The sequence below is a fragment of the Echeneis naucrates genome, chromosome 9, assembly GCF_900963305.1.
Source record: "Echeneis naucrates chromosome 9, fEcheNa1.1, whole genome shotgun sequence".
NCBI lineage: Eukaryota > Metazoa > Chordata > Actinopteri > Carangiformes > Echeneidae > Echeneis > Echeneis naucrates.
The window spans coordinates 13,711,232-13,731,959 of record NC_042519.1 but is presented as its reverse complement, the minus strand read 5'-3'; the positions used below and the strand labels follow the sequence as shown (position 1 = coordinate 13,731,959).

At 39.0% G+C, this 20,728-nt stretch overlaps 1 protein-coding gene across 1 annotated transcript in view; it reads right to left on the bottom strand.

Annotated features, from left to right (window-relative positions):
* The window catches only part of grid2 (glutamate receptor, ionotropic, delta 2), a 427,408-nt gene that overhangs the window by 327,466 nt on the left and 79,214 nt on the right, over positions 1–20,728 (bottom strand). The window contains exon 2 of the mRNA XM_029511194.1: positions 18,437–18,592. Coding sequence (XP_029367054.1) covers positions 18,437–18,592 — 156 coding nt within the window. The remainder of the gene's footprint in view (positions 1–18,436; positions 18,593–20,728) is intronic.

The following is a 20,728-nucleotide window of genomic DNA, read 5'->3' as shown; positions in this document are numbered from 1 at the left end:
ATATAACCGAGCTAATCACACGATACACACCAGGACACACACTTCACTCTGGATGCAGGTCTACTGGTCATTCCTCCTGTGAAAAGGACATAATTTGGCTGTAGATCATTCCCCTATCTTTCCCCTTTTCTTTGAAATGGCCTCCCATCACACGATAAGAAGCTTGTTCAGTTGACATTTTTAAATCAAGGCTTAAGACGTACCTTTATTAATTTTATTACAACCTACACAAGCTCACCTTTCTTTCTTTTAATATGCATTGATGTTTTTACTATTACTGTTTGTTTTTCTGTATATGTGTCTCATTCAAGCCTATTCTAGAATTTTTATGATCCACTACGTTTTTAACATCCCTTTTATTTGATGTTATAATTATGGTTGTTTTAATTTCAGTTTTTATTGTATTTTTTACTCTCTGTATCTTTGTCCCATTTTAATTGTAATTTTTTTTTAGAACATCCTGCATGATGATTTTACACTTTAAATGAAATTTGAGTGATTATGTATGTACGTATGTATGTATGAGTTGAATATATAGTTTTCCTTGTGCTTTGTGGGTAGAGTAAGATAGGAAGATTTGATGTTTATCACAGAGCTGTGAAAGGAGCTAAACCTGAGACAGCCAGCAAACTCAAGTATGTGGACTGTTTTGATGAGAAACTACTTCCAAAGTGCAGAAGTCCATGGTCTGCCTCTAAATCAGGCATATAATAGATTTGTTGAGGATATCATATATGCCTAAGAGAATTTGACTGGCATGTCAGATAAATGCAAAAACTGCAGGTGTTCAAATACAAAATGAAGTACGAAAAGCTGGCAAAAAAGACTGTCATCCTCTAAGGACAGAATACACACAGGCATTGTGTGGGTGCAACAAATTCCTCCCCGAATAAGTGCTTGGGGTTTGTGCAGGACAGAATTTTCCCCAAAGGAAATCTGTGATAAAATCATACCTTCATGCCAGGAACATTCATATACACACAGAGAAAGTGGGAAACCATTAGTGTGCAGTAGACAACACATCAGAATGGCCAGTGTGATCCACCGTGTACCTGTCAACCACTCTGCACAATATCTTTTCCTTTACTCATTCTCCCAGAATTATGCTCATCTCCCTCCTCAAATCCATCGCATTCATTTGCTCCTCTGTGCCTCTCTGTAGCTCCTTTGTCCACCCAGTTATTTCCTCTGGTACTTTTCACCCAGTGGACAAACTTCTCTTCCTACATCATATGCATCACCCAATCACTCAGCTCGTGTCAAAAAAAACAAAAAAACAATGCTCGGTGCCACTGCCCTTCCATTTGTGTCTTTCTAGCTACCCTCATCCTTGTTTGTTCCATTTCTTCCCTCAAAGCCATCCTGCCAAACAACTTATTTTCCTCTCCTGACTTGTCATCTTTTCACAGCATTTTTCTGTGACTTTATTTCCACCTCACTTTTGCTCTTTCTTCTCTTCTGTATTTAGCCTTCCGAATATCATTGTACTTGGTGTCAACACTGACCTTTTTGTACAGCTTTCTTCCTACCTCTCCTTCTTTCTGCTGATCTGTTAAGTCCCACATGTCACCGTTCCAACAAGTGAAATAATGGGATTAGATGCCCCTTTCCCATAATTCATGAGGCAATACTCATGGATGCACATCTCAAACCAGCTGGCAGTGGATGTCAATTTAAACTTCACTGTCCTTACATCCCCTGGCTCCTCTACTCATGCCTTGGATTTTTTTTTAAGCTTCACTTCTTGTATTTCTTCACCCATCAATTCTGCTCTTCTGCCTCGTTCATATAATATTGCTTTCACTATTCTGGCCATCTGCTTTTTTTTTTTTTTTTAATTTTGCCTCCCCTTTTCTTGTCTTGGCAAATTAGCACCTAGCTCTCTTCTTTGCACCACTCACCCTGTATAACCTCTCTATTTTTCTCCGGCATGTCTTTCTTTCTCTTTCTCTGTCTCTAAGAAGACCTTCTGGCTAAAAGGTGTGAAGGGGAAACTAAGTGCTTTCTGCTGTCTACAAACAATGTCCTTTATGCCTGTGTGGCTCTTGGCCTGTCTGGCTCTGGTAGGGAAAGAAGGGAGATGTCTGCAGAGATTTACCCATTGCTCAGTCTCTTTGTCTTGAATTTCTCAAAATTCAAGTCATTCCCACCCTGTCATGTAGAAGTAAATGAATGGCAAGCAACTAACTTGTAGAAAGAACAATCAAGAGACAGCAGTAAGACAAGTTGTCTTGGGATGAAGGGAGAACACCAAGTGCTTTAGCACATAGTTAAATATAAAATACGCTGACTGACTGGTCCTTTAAGAATAAACAAGATTATAATTAGTAGGGATGCACCGAAAAATCGACCACCAAAAATGCACTTTTGGCCAAAAATGGCCCAAAAGTGCATTTTTGGTTTTTGGCCTAAAGACCTAAATCACAGAAACAACACAGCAGAAACAGGATTGTGTTGACACAAAAAAAAAGCGCATACAGGACACGCTAATCTGGATAAGAACCAACATGCCTGCGGTGGTGGTCAATATCGCTATTTGCAAAACATGCAATGCTGAAATTTCAAGAGGGGTTTTCTCCATGTTTAATTCATCACCTGAAATCCAAACATGCTGATTTCCATTCTGCATATGAGAAGAATACATTTTGTTTTGAATTATAATTTATATTGTGCATTGTTGTAATGTCAGTATTTTCATACTTTTGTAATTGATTTATTCTTTCAATTGCAATGCTTTGATTTTAGTGAGGTTAGTACACAGTCATAGCCATAGATGCAATGGTTCTAATAACTAACAATCATTTCTTTTGGTGTTTGAGGTTTCGGTTTTTGGGCTTGGTTTCCTCGCTTTAGTTTTAGGTTTTGGCCAAGAATTTCATTTTGGTACATCCCTAATAATTAATTAGTGAGTCTACTTTCAGTATAAACCAGGGAAAAGAGCATTGTGCATGAAATATTTGCTGGTATTAACTATGTTAATATGTGTTATATAAAAACAATACTAGGTACTGGGCCTGTGAAAACAATGCAGTAATAGCCATATTACTAGAGTTATTTGTTTAACTCACAGGATATTTAACAACTGCGTTGGGGCGTCATATTCTTGATTGAAGGTGGGGCTCAGGAAAAAAGTCAGTAACAAATAGTGGAAGAAGATTTTTTTTTACTTATATTGAAGGCTTGGCCCTGAAGGACTGTACTAAACTAAGTACTATAAAAGACTCTGGAAACAAAAGACAAATTAAGATGCCGTATAAGACCAATCTAAAACTGGACAGGTCACCTGCACATCGCAGGGTCAACGTACAGGGACAAATTACCACTCACACTTACATTCATGCCTGTGGCCTATTTAGAGTCACTGCTCAATCAAGATATACATGTCTCTGGACTGTAGAAGGAAGGAGTACCTGGAGAACACACTATGAGCTGTGTGTGCACGCACACATTCACACAATTACACTTTAGAACTTCCAGTAACAGCCCCAATAATGAGCCAAAAAGCAGAGGAAATACCCTTGATACCCCACCCCCCATTTCAGCCGCTCTCAATCAGTTGGACCCAAGTGATTTATACATGTCATCCATTTGTCAATGAGAAAGAGTAGTTTGAGCTATCACTATGGTAACTCTGATCTGACTGACAGCCTGTCAACTGGTAATCAACAATCAGCCAAAAGAAGCCTGTAATCATTTCCCTAGTGATAGATGGGATGGCAAAGTGTACAAATCAGAGGAGAGATGAGGAACAGAAAAGCAGAGTGAGCGAAATAGAGAAAAGTGTCATAAACGTATTGTTTTTTCTTTATGCGACAACCACAATCAGAACAAGTTGATTGAGATTTGCCTGCTCAAATTCTTAGTTCAAAGAATAAACCTGAAGAGGCATTCAGTACAAGGGGTCATAATCTTCTCAATGAAAAAAAAAAAAAAAAACCTGTTCACCCTCCCCACCTGCTGTTTCATCTCTTTCTGCCATTCCGTTTTCCTCCCTCTGTTGCTCTGTGCATAAATTGGAAGCAATAGTAGATGAAATGGGTTTAAAAACAGCAATGGAGGCCACAGGAGGGAGAATGGGGCAAATGTGTGTGCGCATTTGTGGAATTTTTGGCTAGTTGCATTGGGCAAAACTATTAAATTCTCCCTGAGGGATAAACACACACACAGTCACACATCCATGATGGATAAATAATTTTCATTGTCCCTTGACACAAAGCTTTTCCCTAAATTTTTAAGACAGAGGACAAGCCTCCTGTGTGTGTATGTAAGAGAGAGAGAAAGACAGAAAAAGATCGAAAAACTGAATCTGACGTGTAATAGGGATAAAATCCATAGTCTAAATTATGTTATTTATTTTTGTATAATTCTTTCGAATATAGTCGGCTTTCATGCTGCCAATGGAACCTTGAATTCAATTGCACAGAATAAAAGCAGTGAAACCACAAGAGAGCACTTTATATCTAAAAAGCATCAAATTGAATCAGGAAGACTTTTTTTGGCTGCTCTGTGCAGTTTACGACTCCTATAAAACACAAGTATTGGAGTGGGGAGTTGTCTTCTTTCACTCTATGGATGTGTGTTGATGTCTGTGCACTTACACTGTCACAGTATATCAGCGCTGCTTATTCATTTTTTAAGCACTTTGTCCACTAGTCAAATATTGCCCCCCAAACCAAATGCTCTTCAGAGGAAGTTTATTTAAAATTTTATCCTCCAGTGAATTAAGTTGTTTGACACTCTTATTAGGGTGTGCATGTGAGTCAGTCTGTCTGTAGTTTTGTATTGTTGTGTAGTGGCAGATGATCCCATGAGCAAATCAGACCAAAACATTACTTTTTAAAAAGATTGTTGACTTGAATCGCGCAGGTCAGATAATATTCCTACAGCGCTAAGATGGGTATTCAGATAATGATTGTCTGCAAGGTGAATGCACTGCAGTAATGTCATAAAGTGATGGAAGTTGTTGTGACAAAGTAACTACTGAATGGAAATGTATTTCAATATTGTCATAGAAATTGCATGATTATTAATAATACACAAAATGAAATTGCACCCATGCACTTGTAGGCCTCTGCCAACCAGTCAAGTTGCAGAACACCTATTCAGAATAACAACTTCTGCTGACTATTTTTGTAGAACATTATGATGTGACAGAAGAGTTAACATTTGCTTGTTCAAAATGTCATCACTTTATTAGCGTTGAGTGTGTCATAATTATCATATTGTTGGGATCGTCTACAATGTGCTCTGAAAAGAACAATCGAGAGGCCTACATCTCCCTCCTAAAGCCTGGGCCGGAGTTGTCTGCCTGTTTGAAAATGGCACCACGACCCCCAGGTATGATTCTGAGTTTGAACTGGAGGGCATTGGCTGCATGCCAGCGCCCTCAGCAGGGGTCACCGATGACGTCACACAGGTGATAAAAACACTCCGCAGCCCTCTACCTTCGCTTTTTCCCGTGCCCCAGTTGTAGTAGAGAGCTGTCTCAGGTTTCGTCTTGACCGGATCGCCAAAGGGAGCAACACCAACATTTGGATCCTACCACCACAAAACCTGGGTCACAGTCTTCAACTCGTGGGACAAGCATAAACAGCTGATCCACATGCTGAGAGGCTTTGTTATCCGAAGCTAACAAAGAACATTGTCCTCCGTGATCTTCCCCGCTGCTGCCGAGGGATTCATCACGTTGCCCTTATCTGAGGATAACACGGACCACTTGTCCGAGCTGAAGAACGTGTTGCGGATCCCTCTCTCTCTTTAACTCCCTCACTCCGGAGGAGCGGAGCAGCCAAAGTAAGAGGCTTTAGGTCTGGGCAGAGACAATCAGAATAGCGTGCATTGAATTTAGTTTTGCCGTGTCTTTTGTTTATTTGGGATTCAGTTTACCTGTTTCTTTGCTTTGTTTTGTGTAATTTCCCCCAAAATCCCATAAACTGCAAAATTGATTGGTGCTACAGATCGGCCATCACCGTGATCAGTGATTGAGCAATATCATTAGTTGAAGGACCAATACCTGACCCTTGAATTCCGTTCGCCGGCTTAGCTATTGTGTAGTGATACTGTAATAATCAACTCTGGTGGCATCGTCTGCAATCTCTTTCTCCTTCCTCTTCTTCCCCTCACCCACATTCACATGCGGCAACCAGTTGCCATCTTGGCTCCGACAGGTGCATAGTCGTCGGCACTCCGCCGCCATCTTGGCTCAACGAGTGTGGCATCACAGTGATTTAAAACAAAAATGCATTTTGTGAGGTCAAAATAACTTTGACTTTGAAAATACATAAATAAATAAATTGTCCCACAATCCAGAAACGGAAAAGCGGCAGAAGATGGATGGATGGATAAATTGTCAACTTTCCAATACAGTGAAATTCTTAAAATAAAAAGTAAATGAATCCAGAGGTTAGTGTTTAAAGCTGCCAGGATACAGTCACAATTGAACAGTTATATGCTTGGAATATATATATGAAAAGGTTTGCCTGGGTTTGTTATATAAAGCAATCAGCCTTGTAATGTGAAGTTATTTATATCCATATCACAGCGCAATATGTCCAGGCTGGTGTCATACTTGCTCATCATCCCTGATGACAAGAAGAGGGAATGAGCGCTATGATTTCAGGCATATGTGTCTGCCCTCACCTGGTCTGACAGTTTCTCAATGTTAGAATGTGAGGGAAACACTTAATGTTGAATCCTAAAGACAGAACTTCATAGAAAAAATAAACTGTAGCTTAGAGTCTAAGAATGATGGTGCTTAAAAAAAGAACACAACAAAAATAGTTTTACTGATATTTTTCTATCTGCAATGAGGACTCTCTTTGTGTATGTGGAGAGGGGAAGCTGGCTGTCACACAGCTATACAGACAGACAGACAGACGAAGAGGGAGCGGGGGAGCTGGACTATGCACTGGTCAATGCACAGTAGGGGGAGGAAGGAAAGCCTTTCAATAGAGATGCTCTTCTGACATCTATTAAAATCTTAGTTTTATCAATGAACAATCAACAGACAAACCACCAACTGTGAGCACACACACAAACATTATTCAGATGTCTGGTTAGATCTGGTTTGCCCCAGCTGTCGGCTGCTGGACTCCGCATACACATACAAAAAGCATCATATTGCCTCTTATAAAATGTCAGTGTTGCCATGGATACCCTATTCCCCACCCTCCTTGATTAATAGGAAGGATAACTGAATTGTTAAAATTCACAGATTAAAGTCAAAAATTGAAAGAAAAAAAATTGGGAAAGAGATGAGACAAAATAGATGGAATTATACAGAGCTGAAGGAACTGAAAGGCTAGTATCTTAACAATTTTGTCATGACTACTACAGAGAGGAGAAAAGACAAATTGAGTGGAGCAGGATAAGCAAAGGAATCTTAATGCATTAAGAAAGCCACCATGTACAATGTATCAGTGAATGTGTCTGTGAGGGGGGGAGAAAGTGAGAGAGAGAGAGAGAGAGAGAGAGAGAGAGAGAGAGAGAGAGAGAGAGAGAGAGAGTTTCACTGCGGATAAAGTTGTTTGTTAGATAAATGAACAAAAGAAGGAAGCATGGCAACAGGAGGAGGGCTCCCAGGTCCTGAGTGATGGAGCAGCCTTAGAAAATGAGATGTCTCTGGTCTCCATGGCAGCTAACGAGACTTCTCTCTGCATTCACATCAGAGAAAGAAGACATGAAGATGCGGAGGATGGACAGAACCATGGAAAGGAGGGAGGCAAGGGTGGAAAAAGTATTATTAAGGCCAATGTTGTTGCCAAATTGCAGTGTGGAGGAGTGAAAAGGTCAGCAGGCAGCTTTAATGACATAAAGGGTTGTTGTGTAGCTTTTTTAGGCACATAATTACATGAAATCTGTCTCCTTTATAGCATGTGAGTGATGATGTGTTACTGACTGGTAGATGACCGTAAAGATATCAAAAAAAAAAATAAAGTTGGGTAAAAACTATGTTCCTCAGATTTCATCTGCTACCATGGATAAAGATTTATATCTGCTGTTTGAAATAATTAGCATAAAAGGAAAAGTCACAGTCTGCCTGCCATTGTAAACAATGACAATGTAACTTTTCAGTCAGCTTTATCTGGTTTCAAACTGACACAGTGCACCCTCAAACTAACTTAATAAGTAAAATAAGTAAAACATAAAATACATCACGACTGCATCTGTGACTTCCACAGGACCCCTTTCTTATCATACAGGTTACAGTTTGTAAATGTTTCCAAGACGCTAGATTGTGTTTTGGTGGTGCTAGGGCTGCCGCGGTCTTGTTCTTTTCAGGGGGAGCAACACCTTCCCTACTCTGTCTCAGTTTGAGGTGCTGCAGTAAATTAGTAGTACTGCTACCTTTGGTAGTAAAAGCCTTTAGGCAAACTTTGCAACAAGGTGTTGTCTGTTCTGTCTGACGCTGAAAACCTGAACCAATTCCAAATAACCGAAGATACCTTTCCTTTCTTCGGAACAAGGTCTTCACTGCTTGCTGCCATGTTGTTTGTATATCAAATGCGAGGGGGGCGCACACGCTCTGAACTACAGGAACACAGCAGGGAGCGTTGGTGGTGGATATTGATGAGAAAAGCGTTTTTCTTTAAAACAAATCGACGTAAAGCACAAATTCGAATTAATCGATAAAATTGGTTTATCGCCCAGCCCTAACCCAAATAAGTAAATAGTTGGTGGGACCACTGTATCCATTTACAGTTAAGTCAACAACAAAGTGTAAAAAAAAAAGTGAACGGGTCTGGATTCCGCCTGTAGCCAATGTGACTCAAATTCCGAACACTGATATTTTCTGCTGGTACTAAAAATCTCATTTATATTTGGATTACAGGGTGAGACTCCAAAGGAGGAGGGGGTTTCCTAAATCTTTTAAACTCTCCATTATTTTATGAGCAGAGAGGATCATATAAAAAAAAAAAAAAATCAAAATGTCCTGATTGCAAAATTGAAGGCTTATGTCTTTGCATTCGGAAAGAAAATTCGGCAAAAAACAGATGAGGACAGTTAGAGTGACATTCAGGCTAGACAAAAGCAATATTCAGTGTGAGATGTAAATGATCAAATTTCAGACATGCTGTCCTTTAAGTATGAAGTTGTGTTTTTGTTAACGTGTTTATATTATCACATTGTACTCAATACGGCAAAGTCTGATTTTTCATTACCCTAATGCAGGGTAGTACCACAGCATAGTGGTAAGCGCTGTTGCCCCACAATAAATCGGCTTAACTGCGGAGTTTGCATACTCTCCCCTGCCTGTGTGGGTTTCCTCCGGGTACTTCAGTTGCCTCCCACAGTCTAAATGTTTGTGTCAATATGTATGTTTGGGTTAATTGGTGACTCTAAGTTGTCTGTAGGTCTGAGTGTGAGTGTGAGTGGTTGTTGGTCTCTGTGTGTCTCTGTGTGTTGGCCCTGTGATGGACTGGTGACAGTCCTGGGATTGGCTCCAGCACCACCGGGACCCGGAAACGGGAAAAGCGGTAGAGGCTGAATGAATGAATGAATACAATCATGAAGTTAAGTACTTCTGACACCCTTAAGGCATTTGCTTCATGCTGACTTTAGCACTATACCACATCATTCCTGTAAATCAAAACGAGTTCCACTGTGTCAGAATGGATAAATTGAAAAGACGACAAATCTTCTAAATATAAATTTCAGTCACTATAATCCACTGAAACTTTAATTAAGAATTTAAGAAGATGGAGCATTTTTTTTATCATCCTTTTACATAACCCCATTTTTGCATTAGCAGGCCACATAATCTTAATCTTTGCCGCTACTGAAATATTTTCACAGAATTCCACTTTATAATGTTGATACATGCAAAAAATTTATGGGAAATACTTCATTTTAAATAGTAGCTAAGTGGGAAAAACACTGGAACAGCACAATGTTTACAAACTAGAAATTGAATTTTGAAGTTCACTGTCTTCATGGAATGTTTTCCTTTATTTGAGATTGTTGGCATACTGTTTTAGGTTGGCTGCAAATGAAAACAGTCAAAAGCAAACATGCTTCACCACAGTTTCCCATGTTTTCTGAACTGTGTCAACAACCATGAAGTTGCTTTCAATGTGCCACCAAAATCCTTGCACTGAGCTGTTTGATTAAAGAAGTAATTAACTTGCACAAGCAACACAGATGAATGTGATAGAGTACTTGGTTAAACGACTTTCACTTAGTATAGAGTTGTGAAAGAGTAGACTTTAAGAAAGCCATTTAATACTGTCGCTTTTCATTCACTGATTGCAACATTTGTCTCTAGTAGCCAAAGCAAGCGCTGTCCATGGTGCTGACTCTTGTCAGTAGCAATGCACTGTGCAGAACCTGCAGAAAACCAGTGAGGATATACTGTGACAAAATGAGAGGATATAAACAAATGACCATGGGCTGGAACAGATCGAAATACAGCACAGAGGCACTATTCATGGCACCACAGCAAAAGGCCCTGTTGGACAAGATAAACAGAGTCCGGGTTCCACCACATCAGGCAGGACCCCAGGTGCAGACTGTACAAAGATGCCCCAGAGACAATTCAGCACTTAACAGCAGGTTTTAAGATGCTGACTGGGAGGCTGAGTGAACACGGAATGCCATAATCAAATAGCTTGCAGTGTACAGAAACATCTGTACCAAGTATGGGCTGGAAGTCCCAAGGTCAAAATGGGACACACCTTGCTGATGGTAGAGAAAAATTCAAGCAACCACATCTGAGATTTCTGTCCGAAGTTGGTGCAAGTCTGGTGGAGGATCCAAGCTTGAAGAAGGAAACACACAGGAGACCAACTGCAGGAACTGTTTTTTCAACTGACCATGCCAGCGGTCTATCAATTGGTTCTTGTGTTCTTGATTTAAAGTCCAGTCTGCATACCGTAATCAACAAGGAAATGAATATTATCCCTTGGTGGGGACACATTCTGTCCTGATAACCAATGAACACAAAGAATCTACTAACAGGTTTTAGTGGTTTTCAGTCTTCACACTTTGTAGAAAGGCTCTGTGTTAATTTTATGTTCTGTGAATAAATGTCGCTGAGTGCCCTGGTGTCAAGGCCAAGCCAACATGAAAAATAAACTGAGACAACTATTGAACTCCCTCCCTCCTGTGGTCTCCTTCTGCTCTCCATTTCCTCCCCCCACCCACAGACTGTTATCCAATAACGTGATTCTCATTGCCTTAATCAATGAAGACATGAATGGGCACACACAGACACCCTCACACAACATGTTACCTAAGTAATATTGAGTCTGGTTACTCTGGCGGTGACAGAAGCAGATCAACAATCAACTACAGTGTCGTGTGAGAGGAGTAAAGGGAAGGAGGAGCAGAGGAAATATCGCTCAAATTGAGCCCCTGTACACTCACCAGGGAAACACACACACACAGACATACATACAAACATGTCCATGAGCACACGCATGTGCAAGAATCCATGCATGCGCACACACACACACTGAGAGCTCCCTAAGTCACCTGGAGAGAGCATTTCAACAGACAACTTTCTTATAAATAAACAGCATGTTTTTATTGTCTGAGCTGTTAAAGATTGCTATGGTCATGTGCCGTTCTCTAATACTGGAATGAGCATCATAGTTGTAGTAATACTAGTGATGTAGTGACGCACACGAGTGGCATGGAATCCTCTTCAGGTTACTGCCTCCACAATTCAAACTAATTCATTCAGTCGGTAAAGTACTGGAGTAGTATAACTTCAACTTCAAAGAAATCAATTTATAGGGAAGGTTGTGTTTACTTCGGCTTTTGTACAAACGTGGAAAGGAAATATTCTGGGTTGGATGTGTGGTTGTAAATTTCCCTACCTCTTTAGAGAGGTTAACTAAATTTGCGAGGGACATCTTGCACCTGACAGGATATATTTACTTTAAATGAATGTATCAAAGAAAATATTGGTCATAAATAAATCTAATTCTGTATCTATCCAAACGGATGGTGGAAGTTTTGTCCTTGGATGGCTAATTTAATTCAAGTTAAAAATTAGTGAACATAAATCACTACAAATGAGAATTTATACCCTTTTCATCAAGTATTTGGCTGCATATTCTCCTGGGACATTACCAACGCTTATTTTGAGCTTCTGCTGGACACGGTCCTCTCAAAGCTGCCTATTATTGCAGATAATATGGTTCTTAGAGCCGGCTCTTTGAAATGAACGATGGGAGCCGAATCCTGAGTGCCTGGGAACCGGCTTCTGCCCAGCCTGGACTCGCTTTGTTTTTTTTGTTTTTTTTCCTCTCTCTCTCTCTTTGACATGTGGGGCGGGGGCCACACAGACCACAGAGAGAAAGATGGAGAAACAGGAGGGAAGGAAATAAGAGACAGAAAGAACAAGTGCTACTGCAAGGGATATGAGAGAGAGGGAGCGTTAGCGTTAGAGTTCAGAGAACGAGTGGTTTCCTAGAGCTGAGCATTTCTGCTCTCACCTGGTGGCCACACCTAACCTGCTGCCAACCATCAACCCTGACGAGCTGGCAGCAGCCCTGGAGACTCCTCCATCCATCAGAGCTGGGAATTAAAAATGAGTGGCAGGAAAACAAGCTAAATTGCATATCAAGCAGGCTCCACAAACAACCTACACAGGCACATGAGAACTGTGCATCCATTAGTGCAGTTACAGTTAAAATAAAGCCAAGCAAGCAAACCTGCTTAATGAAGGTGGCAACTGAGCTAGTGGGAGACCAAGGCTTCAGCCTACCCACCCCTTGCACATGTGATGGCATGGAGACTTTGTATTGTGGCCACATCCATCCCCTCCCAGCGAATCCTCTCTCTAATTACAGAGAGAAGAAACAGAATCAGCCCCTCAAAGCTGAGGCACTTGGCCTTCCTCAGTACCAGTCTTCTCTAAAGACTAAAGACTAGCTGAAACTGTTACCTGGATGCTGCTTTTTTCTTTTTGTTTCACACATTTTATTTGTTGTTGGTATTTCTTTTTTTTTTTTTTTCTTTTTTTTTTTTTATTGTATTGTTTTCAATTTGTATTTTTCGTTTCACACAAAATTTTTTGTAGCTCCATGTTGAGTATAAGCTATATGATTAATGAACATTTGATACAATGTATATACATACATATATACACACATATATATATATACATGCATATATACATATATATACATACATATATACACACACATATATATATATATATATATATATATATATATACATGCATATATACATATATATACATACATATATACACACACATATATATATATATATATATATATATATATATACATGCATATATACATATATATACATATATATATATATATACATGCATATATACATATATATATATATATATATATATATATATATATATATATATATATATGAGGAGACACCTACCGAAAGAGCCGGAATTCCCATCACTACTGCCCACACTAGTTCAGAGGGCTCAGCGTAGCCCTGATGCACTGATCCTTCCTGAAGGCTATTTTCGTTTTGGAGTTGTATTCATTAATCAGTCTTCATTTTTGTTGTAACGTTATCGTATAATAACTTTTTTTATCTTGTTGACCTCTGACTTACTCTTCCCATTAATTACACCTACTCAGTTTTGATTCTAATGCAAATAGGGTAATAAACTGAATGAATGTTGAAGTGCAAAATATTTGCCATGAATGCCTTCATGCACAGAGATGTAGCCCTTGGAGGACACACAGTTTTCACATGAAAACACAGAATCTAACTATAGCATGTTTTGTAAACAGAATTTAGTCATTGTCAGTGTTGTGCCTGAATGTGCTTTTTCATTGAACATGCAAATAGAAAATTAGTTTGGGACAGTCATATAGGCATTTTTCCCCTGAATGCATGATTTAAAAAAAAAAAAAAAAAAAAAATTGAGCTGAATTATATTTCTTGACTTTTAAGGGTGATCTGTGTCAATAATCATTCTATACCACTATTTACTAATTCGTTTAGCTTTAGAGAGCAAGTATGATTAGGGTTTACTGATGGGTAGAATGGGGAATTGAGAGTAGCTCACTCAAAACCTTCAATTTGTAATTTTTGGTGACTACAAAAAATTAAGATTTACAACAATATATGTGAACTATGTGTGAACTGAATTTTGAGCTAGTTCAGAGAAAAGTAAGAACAAAGGGAAAACAAGTATAAGCCATTTGAAAGTGTAAGTTGATTTAAATTCTCTCTCCCCCAATGTGGAAAATATATGGAACAACATATGGGAATCTTTTAAATTGAGGTAAGCCGTAGATTTTTTTTGTCCTCTTGAAGGCCATCAAGTAGATGATTTATATGAAAGACAAAAAGAGACAAAGACAATTGATTTGCAATCCAGGTAACCAGTTAGCTAGACAAATGCACAGATCGACAAGCAGATAGAGGGACAGGCAATCAATTCATCAGCCAGCTAACTACACAAACAGACGGCCAAACAGAAATACCAGGAGGCAGACTGGCAGGGAAATGAGTAAGGTCTGTTCAGTCACAGGCAGAAAGGATGACAGGAAAGTGTTGTACCGCACAGAAATTTGGACAGGCCAGTCAACAGACTGAGGAAACTGGAGGCCTGCAGAAGTTTAATCAGTCAAGGATCAAAAAGCAAAAATGAAAAGCAAAACCAGTTTGTTAATGAAAACTAGTCAGTTGGCATTCCAAAACAAAACATTTAATCTGTCCTCAACCCCAATGCTGCCAATAAATGGTTTATGCACTTGAAAAACTAACTCACATTCTGCATTTGAGCTTTCTGTGGCGGCTGGTGGACACCTGGCGGTTCCAAGTTATAATTTTCTCATTATTTATCAATATGTATAAGCAAAAAGGTATGTGCAATACCAGAAATATTTAATTTATTCATAAAAACTTTGAAACATTATGTTGCAAAAGGCACAACACACATTTCGACACATAAAATTTAAATGCTATAAAACTCAGTTCAAGAAAAATATAGATAATGACACATCCTGCAGGATCCATGAACATACCGTTGGCCAGTATGCTAGGTCAAAGAGCAAGTGTTCAAATACTGCCTCCTGCTGTGCTGTGACATCTCTCTTCACTCACTGCCTTATTTCACACAGTGCAGATATTGTAAATAAGACACATGAGATACAGGCTGCTCCCTGTCCTCAACAACAAAGAAGAAACAACGAAGAAACAAACAGACATTTAGCCTGCATGCACACAGAGCCCAGATAATAGAAGTACTCAGGGTGGAACTTCAAAGAATTACAGCCTGACAACCAAACAAAACTGCAGAGCCCTTATATCAACGCAACAGCCTTAACAAGGCTCTTACCAATGCACAAACACACCGTACAAACAACATACACTGTACAACCAGACAAGAAACACTCGTGTTTGGCTACCATATCTCACATCTCACCAAAAAAGCCATGAGATATTTTCTCTAAACTTTCTTTCATTCCCTAAGACAAGGGCTACCAGTGTTTCATTTAATCTTTTTGTGATGATAATGTGGCTTTGGTGTTTGATTAACTTTTAGAAATTTTTAAAGCATTTAAGAACAACTATATTTTGAAAAAGTTCAGGACTTTAAATCCATTGGTTTCGGTTTATCTGCTAAGAGGTGAAAATGGCATGTGATTATCAAGTTCATGCAAAATTGCAGCAGTTCTGTGTGAGCTGTTTTTACAAACATATTTTTTTCTACAGATTTGGTACAAAGATCTCTCACTCGCTTTCTCAATAGTCACTTTATCAGTCAATTTTACTTTGTGCCATCATGCCAGCAGCCCCCTTCCAAAACTTGTATGTAATGCAATTTGTCTTACTTCGTTGATACTAAATTCTGATCCAAATGCAAAAGCAACGATGATATGTGTCCCAGAGAGCATGAATGTATGACCACTAAGTTCTTGCACTGATGCATCAATTAAGTGGTCTCTTATTCTGTGAATGCCCATATAGAAATAATTTGTACTTACACTGAAGAAATAATACAGATAAATAGATGGATGGATAAGAATGATTCGGTCATAGCTGTCTCTCATATCAAAAAGGGGTTAATTTTCTGGGTTAGTTCACAAAAAGTCTAAAACAACTGCTCTGATTACCCATTCTCTCTCTCTTGCTGTAGTTGGGAATGCGTGTGACACATTCTCTGTTTCTGTTTTGTCAATTAGCCATGCAGGCAAAGTCAATGAGTGTGGTTCCTATTTACTGTCACATTTTGAAGTATTCAACATGCCAACATCAAAATGGTGACACTGATGAAGTGAAGGTGCCACTGAATTGAGCATAGGTGTCAGGTTTTACAACTTGCAGTGTTTCATCACATCAAATAAATTTGTTTTTCCTTTTCTTGATCAATTTCTAGCCATCTTTCACAATCAACCCTTCACACTGATTCTTCATTGTAAAGTTTGCAAATACAACTTTGCAATAAAAAATTTTTTTTGAATTTGTCTTTAGTGAGATATAACTAAATGCTGCTTCTGTATGATGCATTTCATGGTAACTGTGTGTTAGTGCCCACAAAACAGATAACTGTGATGTTGCAGTGCTACTCAGGTACACCAGCACCTACTGGAAGTGCGGGTGTGTGCTCGTAATACGTTAGACTGCTACTAGCAGCTAAACAAATATGTTCAAAGCAAATAGACCAACAAATAATGATTCCCTTATAAGTGAAAACTGTAAATAGAAAGTTGACTCTTGATGTTTTCATTTATTTTTTTTAATAAATCTGTTTTTAAATGAATTTAGGAAAAATTATGCACTAAATCTCTTTTTCTGAATCAAAAAACACCAAAATATAAACTGCTGCATACAGGGTTCCCAAGAGCACGGTGGCCTTTTTTCCACACAACAAGGAACGGCAAGGGCTGTCCCCACAGCCGTTGTTCAGCAAATCTATCCAATCGAGAGACAAGGGCCTTCCTCGGAGAGATGGCCAAAAACCTGTTGGGCATTCTGGCTGTGTACCAGAGATCCTGTATGGAAGTGGGAAAAACTTCCAAAAGAACCTTCACCCCAGCAATCTGGGCTTTGTGTGGCCAGATGGAGCCCTCGTGTCAGTGAAAAGAGAAGAACAGAAAGGTCTATTTGACTGCCGTAAACAAGGCTCTCTTGTCTTGTGAAACCAAAATTTTATGTTTTTCTCAACTCTAAGAAAAAGCAGGCATGACTGGAAGCACACACCTAGGAAAATGCAGAAATGGCACACCCAGAGACCAAATTAAGCCTGACTTCAACTTAATTGAACTATTAAACGTGAAAGATGTGATCGACGTGAAAATGGCCCATCTACATCCAAGACTGTGTGTATATGTGTGTGTGTGTGTGTGTGTGTGTGTGTGTGTGTCAGTGCATGTCAAACAATTAACATTTTTTTTCTGATTAATCACATGGTAGCTGTGGATTAATCAAGATTACTAACCACTCCTATATATCTTTTTTTTTTTTTTTAGCAAACATTAGTAAACATGGGATGGACAGACTAATGAAACTTCACAACAATTTTTTGGGACATAGTAAAATGTAAAGTAGCTCTCAACAATGTATCTTGATTCTGAATCAAAGAAAATGACTTCATGAACTTGCTTTTAGATTTATTGCATATCAAAAGAAGTGTAATGGCCATGAGGAGATACTATTAGCTTGCCTTAAATATGAAACATAGAATATTTTAATTCCACCTTACACAAGCTGCTAATTACCTTTGACTTGTCTAATGAGCATAAGTGAATCATTGTTGATTACCTCCATGACATATGTAGCTTCCCTAACGCTAATCTAACCCACCCTACCCCAGGAAGCAGGACATTGCTGACAGCTAGACAGCAAGTTAAGGGTGCAGTGACAGGATGAAATAGTAGCAGGTGATAAAAAAATGTAATAAATAAAATAATAACAATCAATTTGTGATTAACTGTAATGCTACCAACCTAAATATAACCACTGAATTGGGAAAAAAGGGGGTCTGAATGCATTGTATCTGGAACGGCAACACCTACTTTAACAGCCTAATTTGCTACAATATTTTACATTTGCTGTCATAAATGCAGGCAGACCTTGAAATTTCATTAATGTATCTAGTAAATGTATTTGCATTTCTATTACTGTGAATAAAAAAAGATTAACTGCAGTAATGACCTAATTCATTAAACATGTGTAGAAGAATTTTTTCTCACATGTAATGTCTAATATTGCACTTCTACACCTGCATTAGTCACATCCAAAATATTTGTCCATCTGAGACATTAATTAGCCATTTGCACATCATGACGCTTTGTTACAGAGCACGCTTTGCAGGAAATGCTCAGTTTAGGTTTTGGCTGTGGATCACAAGCAACATGGTAACATATTGTATTGTAAATATTCATAGCTGGATAGATATATACCCCCACCCCCCCGTTTTTCCTTTTTCATTTCAATGCAAAAGAAATTGAGAAATTTCAAGACGAATGTATCCTACCTTCTTGCACAGCCTGGAAGGGGTTGTTTCCATCAACAAATTCTACAGAAATCGTGATCTTCTCTGTCTCCAAGATCTCATTGTTCAAATTGAGATCTGCCACAGCAAGGCGAAACACCTCGTCATCTTTACGTGCAGATTCATCAAAGATGGCACCTATTGAAAAGGAAGGAAGGAAAAGAGGAGTTTCAGAATATAAAATGGGGTCAACATGAATATGGTAATATTGAGGCTCAAGCATAAAGTCTTCTCTGGCCCAGGTGGTCCATCTTTAAAGAAACCTGAATTTGGTTATTGCATTCTGAGTTCTGTGAGGTGATGTTATTTAAAAAAAAAAAAACTCAGTTTTTATCAACAAGAACAGCTGACAAGGGCAAAGAAGCAACACGAGAATGCAAGATCCGGATTGACATTTCATTCAACATTTATCGAGTATTCATCTATTTCACAACATATTGCAGCTGAAGATCAAACAGCAAGATTTATGTCCAACTTCTACTTTCCATATCTGTCAGACAATATACTCACTGCTTTTATTTAAATGGTGTATACAAGAGCCGATGAAATATATCTACCAATGACAGATGACCATCTGAGTACAACATCTGGTAAACATGAGATGGTCACTTGATATTCGTTGAAACAACTGACTAGCTCTAATAGGTAATGGGATACAGAGCGCTGCAAAAGTTATACCTGTTAGGTTTGCAAGTTTGGGAAAAAGGAAACGACTGCAGAAAAGCCTTTGCCTTAGACTAGAAATGTGGGCTTTACATATCTTGCCCAAATTGGTACCGAGCTTCTGAAAGAACGCGTGGAAGGGAGAAATGAGTCAACATCAGTATTGGGTATCAGGTCAAACGCTGCCCAAGGGCACACTGACAGCCAAGGCTGCTGCACAAAGGGAAATAAAATAAAAGGCCGGTGAGTATCTGAGGTGGCAGATAAAGTGCCCGCAAGTTAATGCTGAATCATTAATAAAAATAATTACCAACATGTATGATTGATAAGACAGCAGAATAGGGCAACATGGGATGGTGACTTGCCGGTGGAGATTTGGTCTTTGGCTTTTTTCTGTTACACACAATTAACCACGTTATCATTTTCTCGCTATCCTTTTAGCCTCTCATTTCAACCCAGTTTATCCCCCGAATCCGTCAGACCACTAATTGCCTAAGTCAGTGCACTGAAGCACTGCTAACTGTATTTCACTGACCAGAAAATAAGGCTTACACTGTATAGCATGTGTCTCTGTGTGTGTGTGTGTGTGTTAAACACAGGTTGCAAATTCCATTAATATCCATGCAGGCCACATTGGCTGAGGGCTGTTTTGTACCACATTTAGAAGACTGTTGCTCTAATTGGTCTTGTATAGTTCAATGAGCAGTGTCTGGGACTGATACCACAAAGGTTATGGTCTGAATTCCCACAGAGGCCAAACATAGTGGAGGAAAATATGCCATGCTGGTCCAAAGTGCAGATAAAATCGTCCTGTAGAAAGTATAAGTCACATTAATGTGAAAAGGCTGATAAGTCTAATATGCGTTTGAAAAACTAGTTTCCAGTTTAATTTGGTGAAAAAATATATAGCTTATGCCCACTGTAACTGTGTAAATTCTGTGAAAGGAAGTAAGGAAATGAAAGAGCTTAAAAGAATTTGTGGACTATTGTGGATTATTCTTGAACCCTGAATTTCTACACCCAATTCCAAATGAGCTGTTCAAAGGACTCAAAGGACAATCCATTTCAACCAAACAGTTTAAACATGAACAGCACAAACTTAAAACCAGCTGCAGTCTAAAGTCGGTTGGGAAGAGGACGCAAACGGCCTCTTCATCCTAAGACCTCATGAAATATGCATCCGTCAATAATTTGAACCATCAGCATTTGGCAAGTGTAAATACCATCATACTGATTGATTTTTGGTTGTTTTTAAAATCATGCAGTATAGATGAGGTGAGACAAACAGCCCCGGACAAAGCGACAGAGTGACACACAGAGGCTCATTAACTATTCCATTAAAGAGATAAATTATGAATGGCTTTCCAATCAGTCTCAAGGTGACACTGATGGGGAAGGATTTGTAAACATTTCAACTGGCTTTGTGACACAGGAGGACAATGTTAAGTTGAATGTGTCTGGAGGACAAATGCATGGAGGAGAAGAGTCAAGCACATTGCATACAGGGCTTTAAATTAAGTGGTTGGACAAAAGGTTGTCACTATGTCCGAGCCTTTCAGTGTGGAGTTGTTCATAGTTTGAACAACAGTAAATTGATGTTCAATTTGAAGA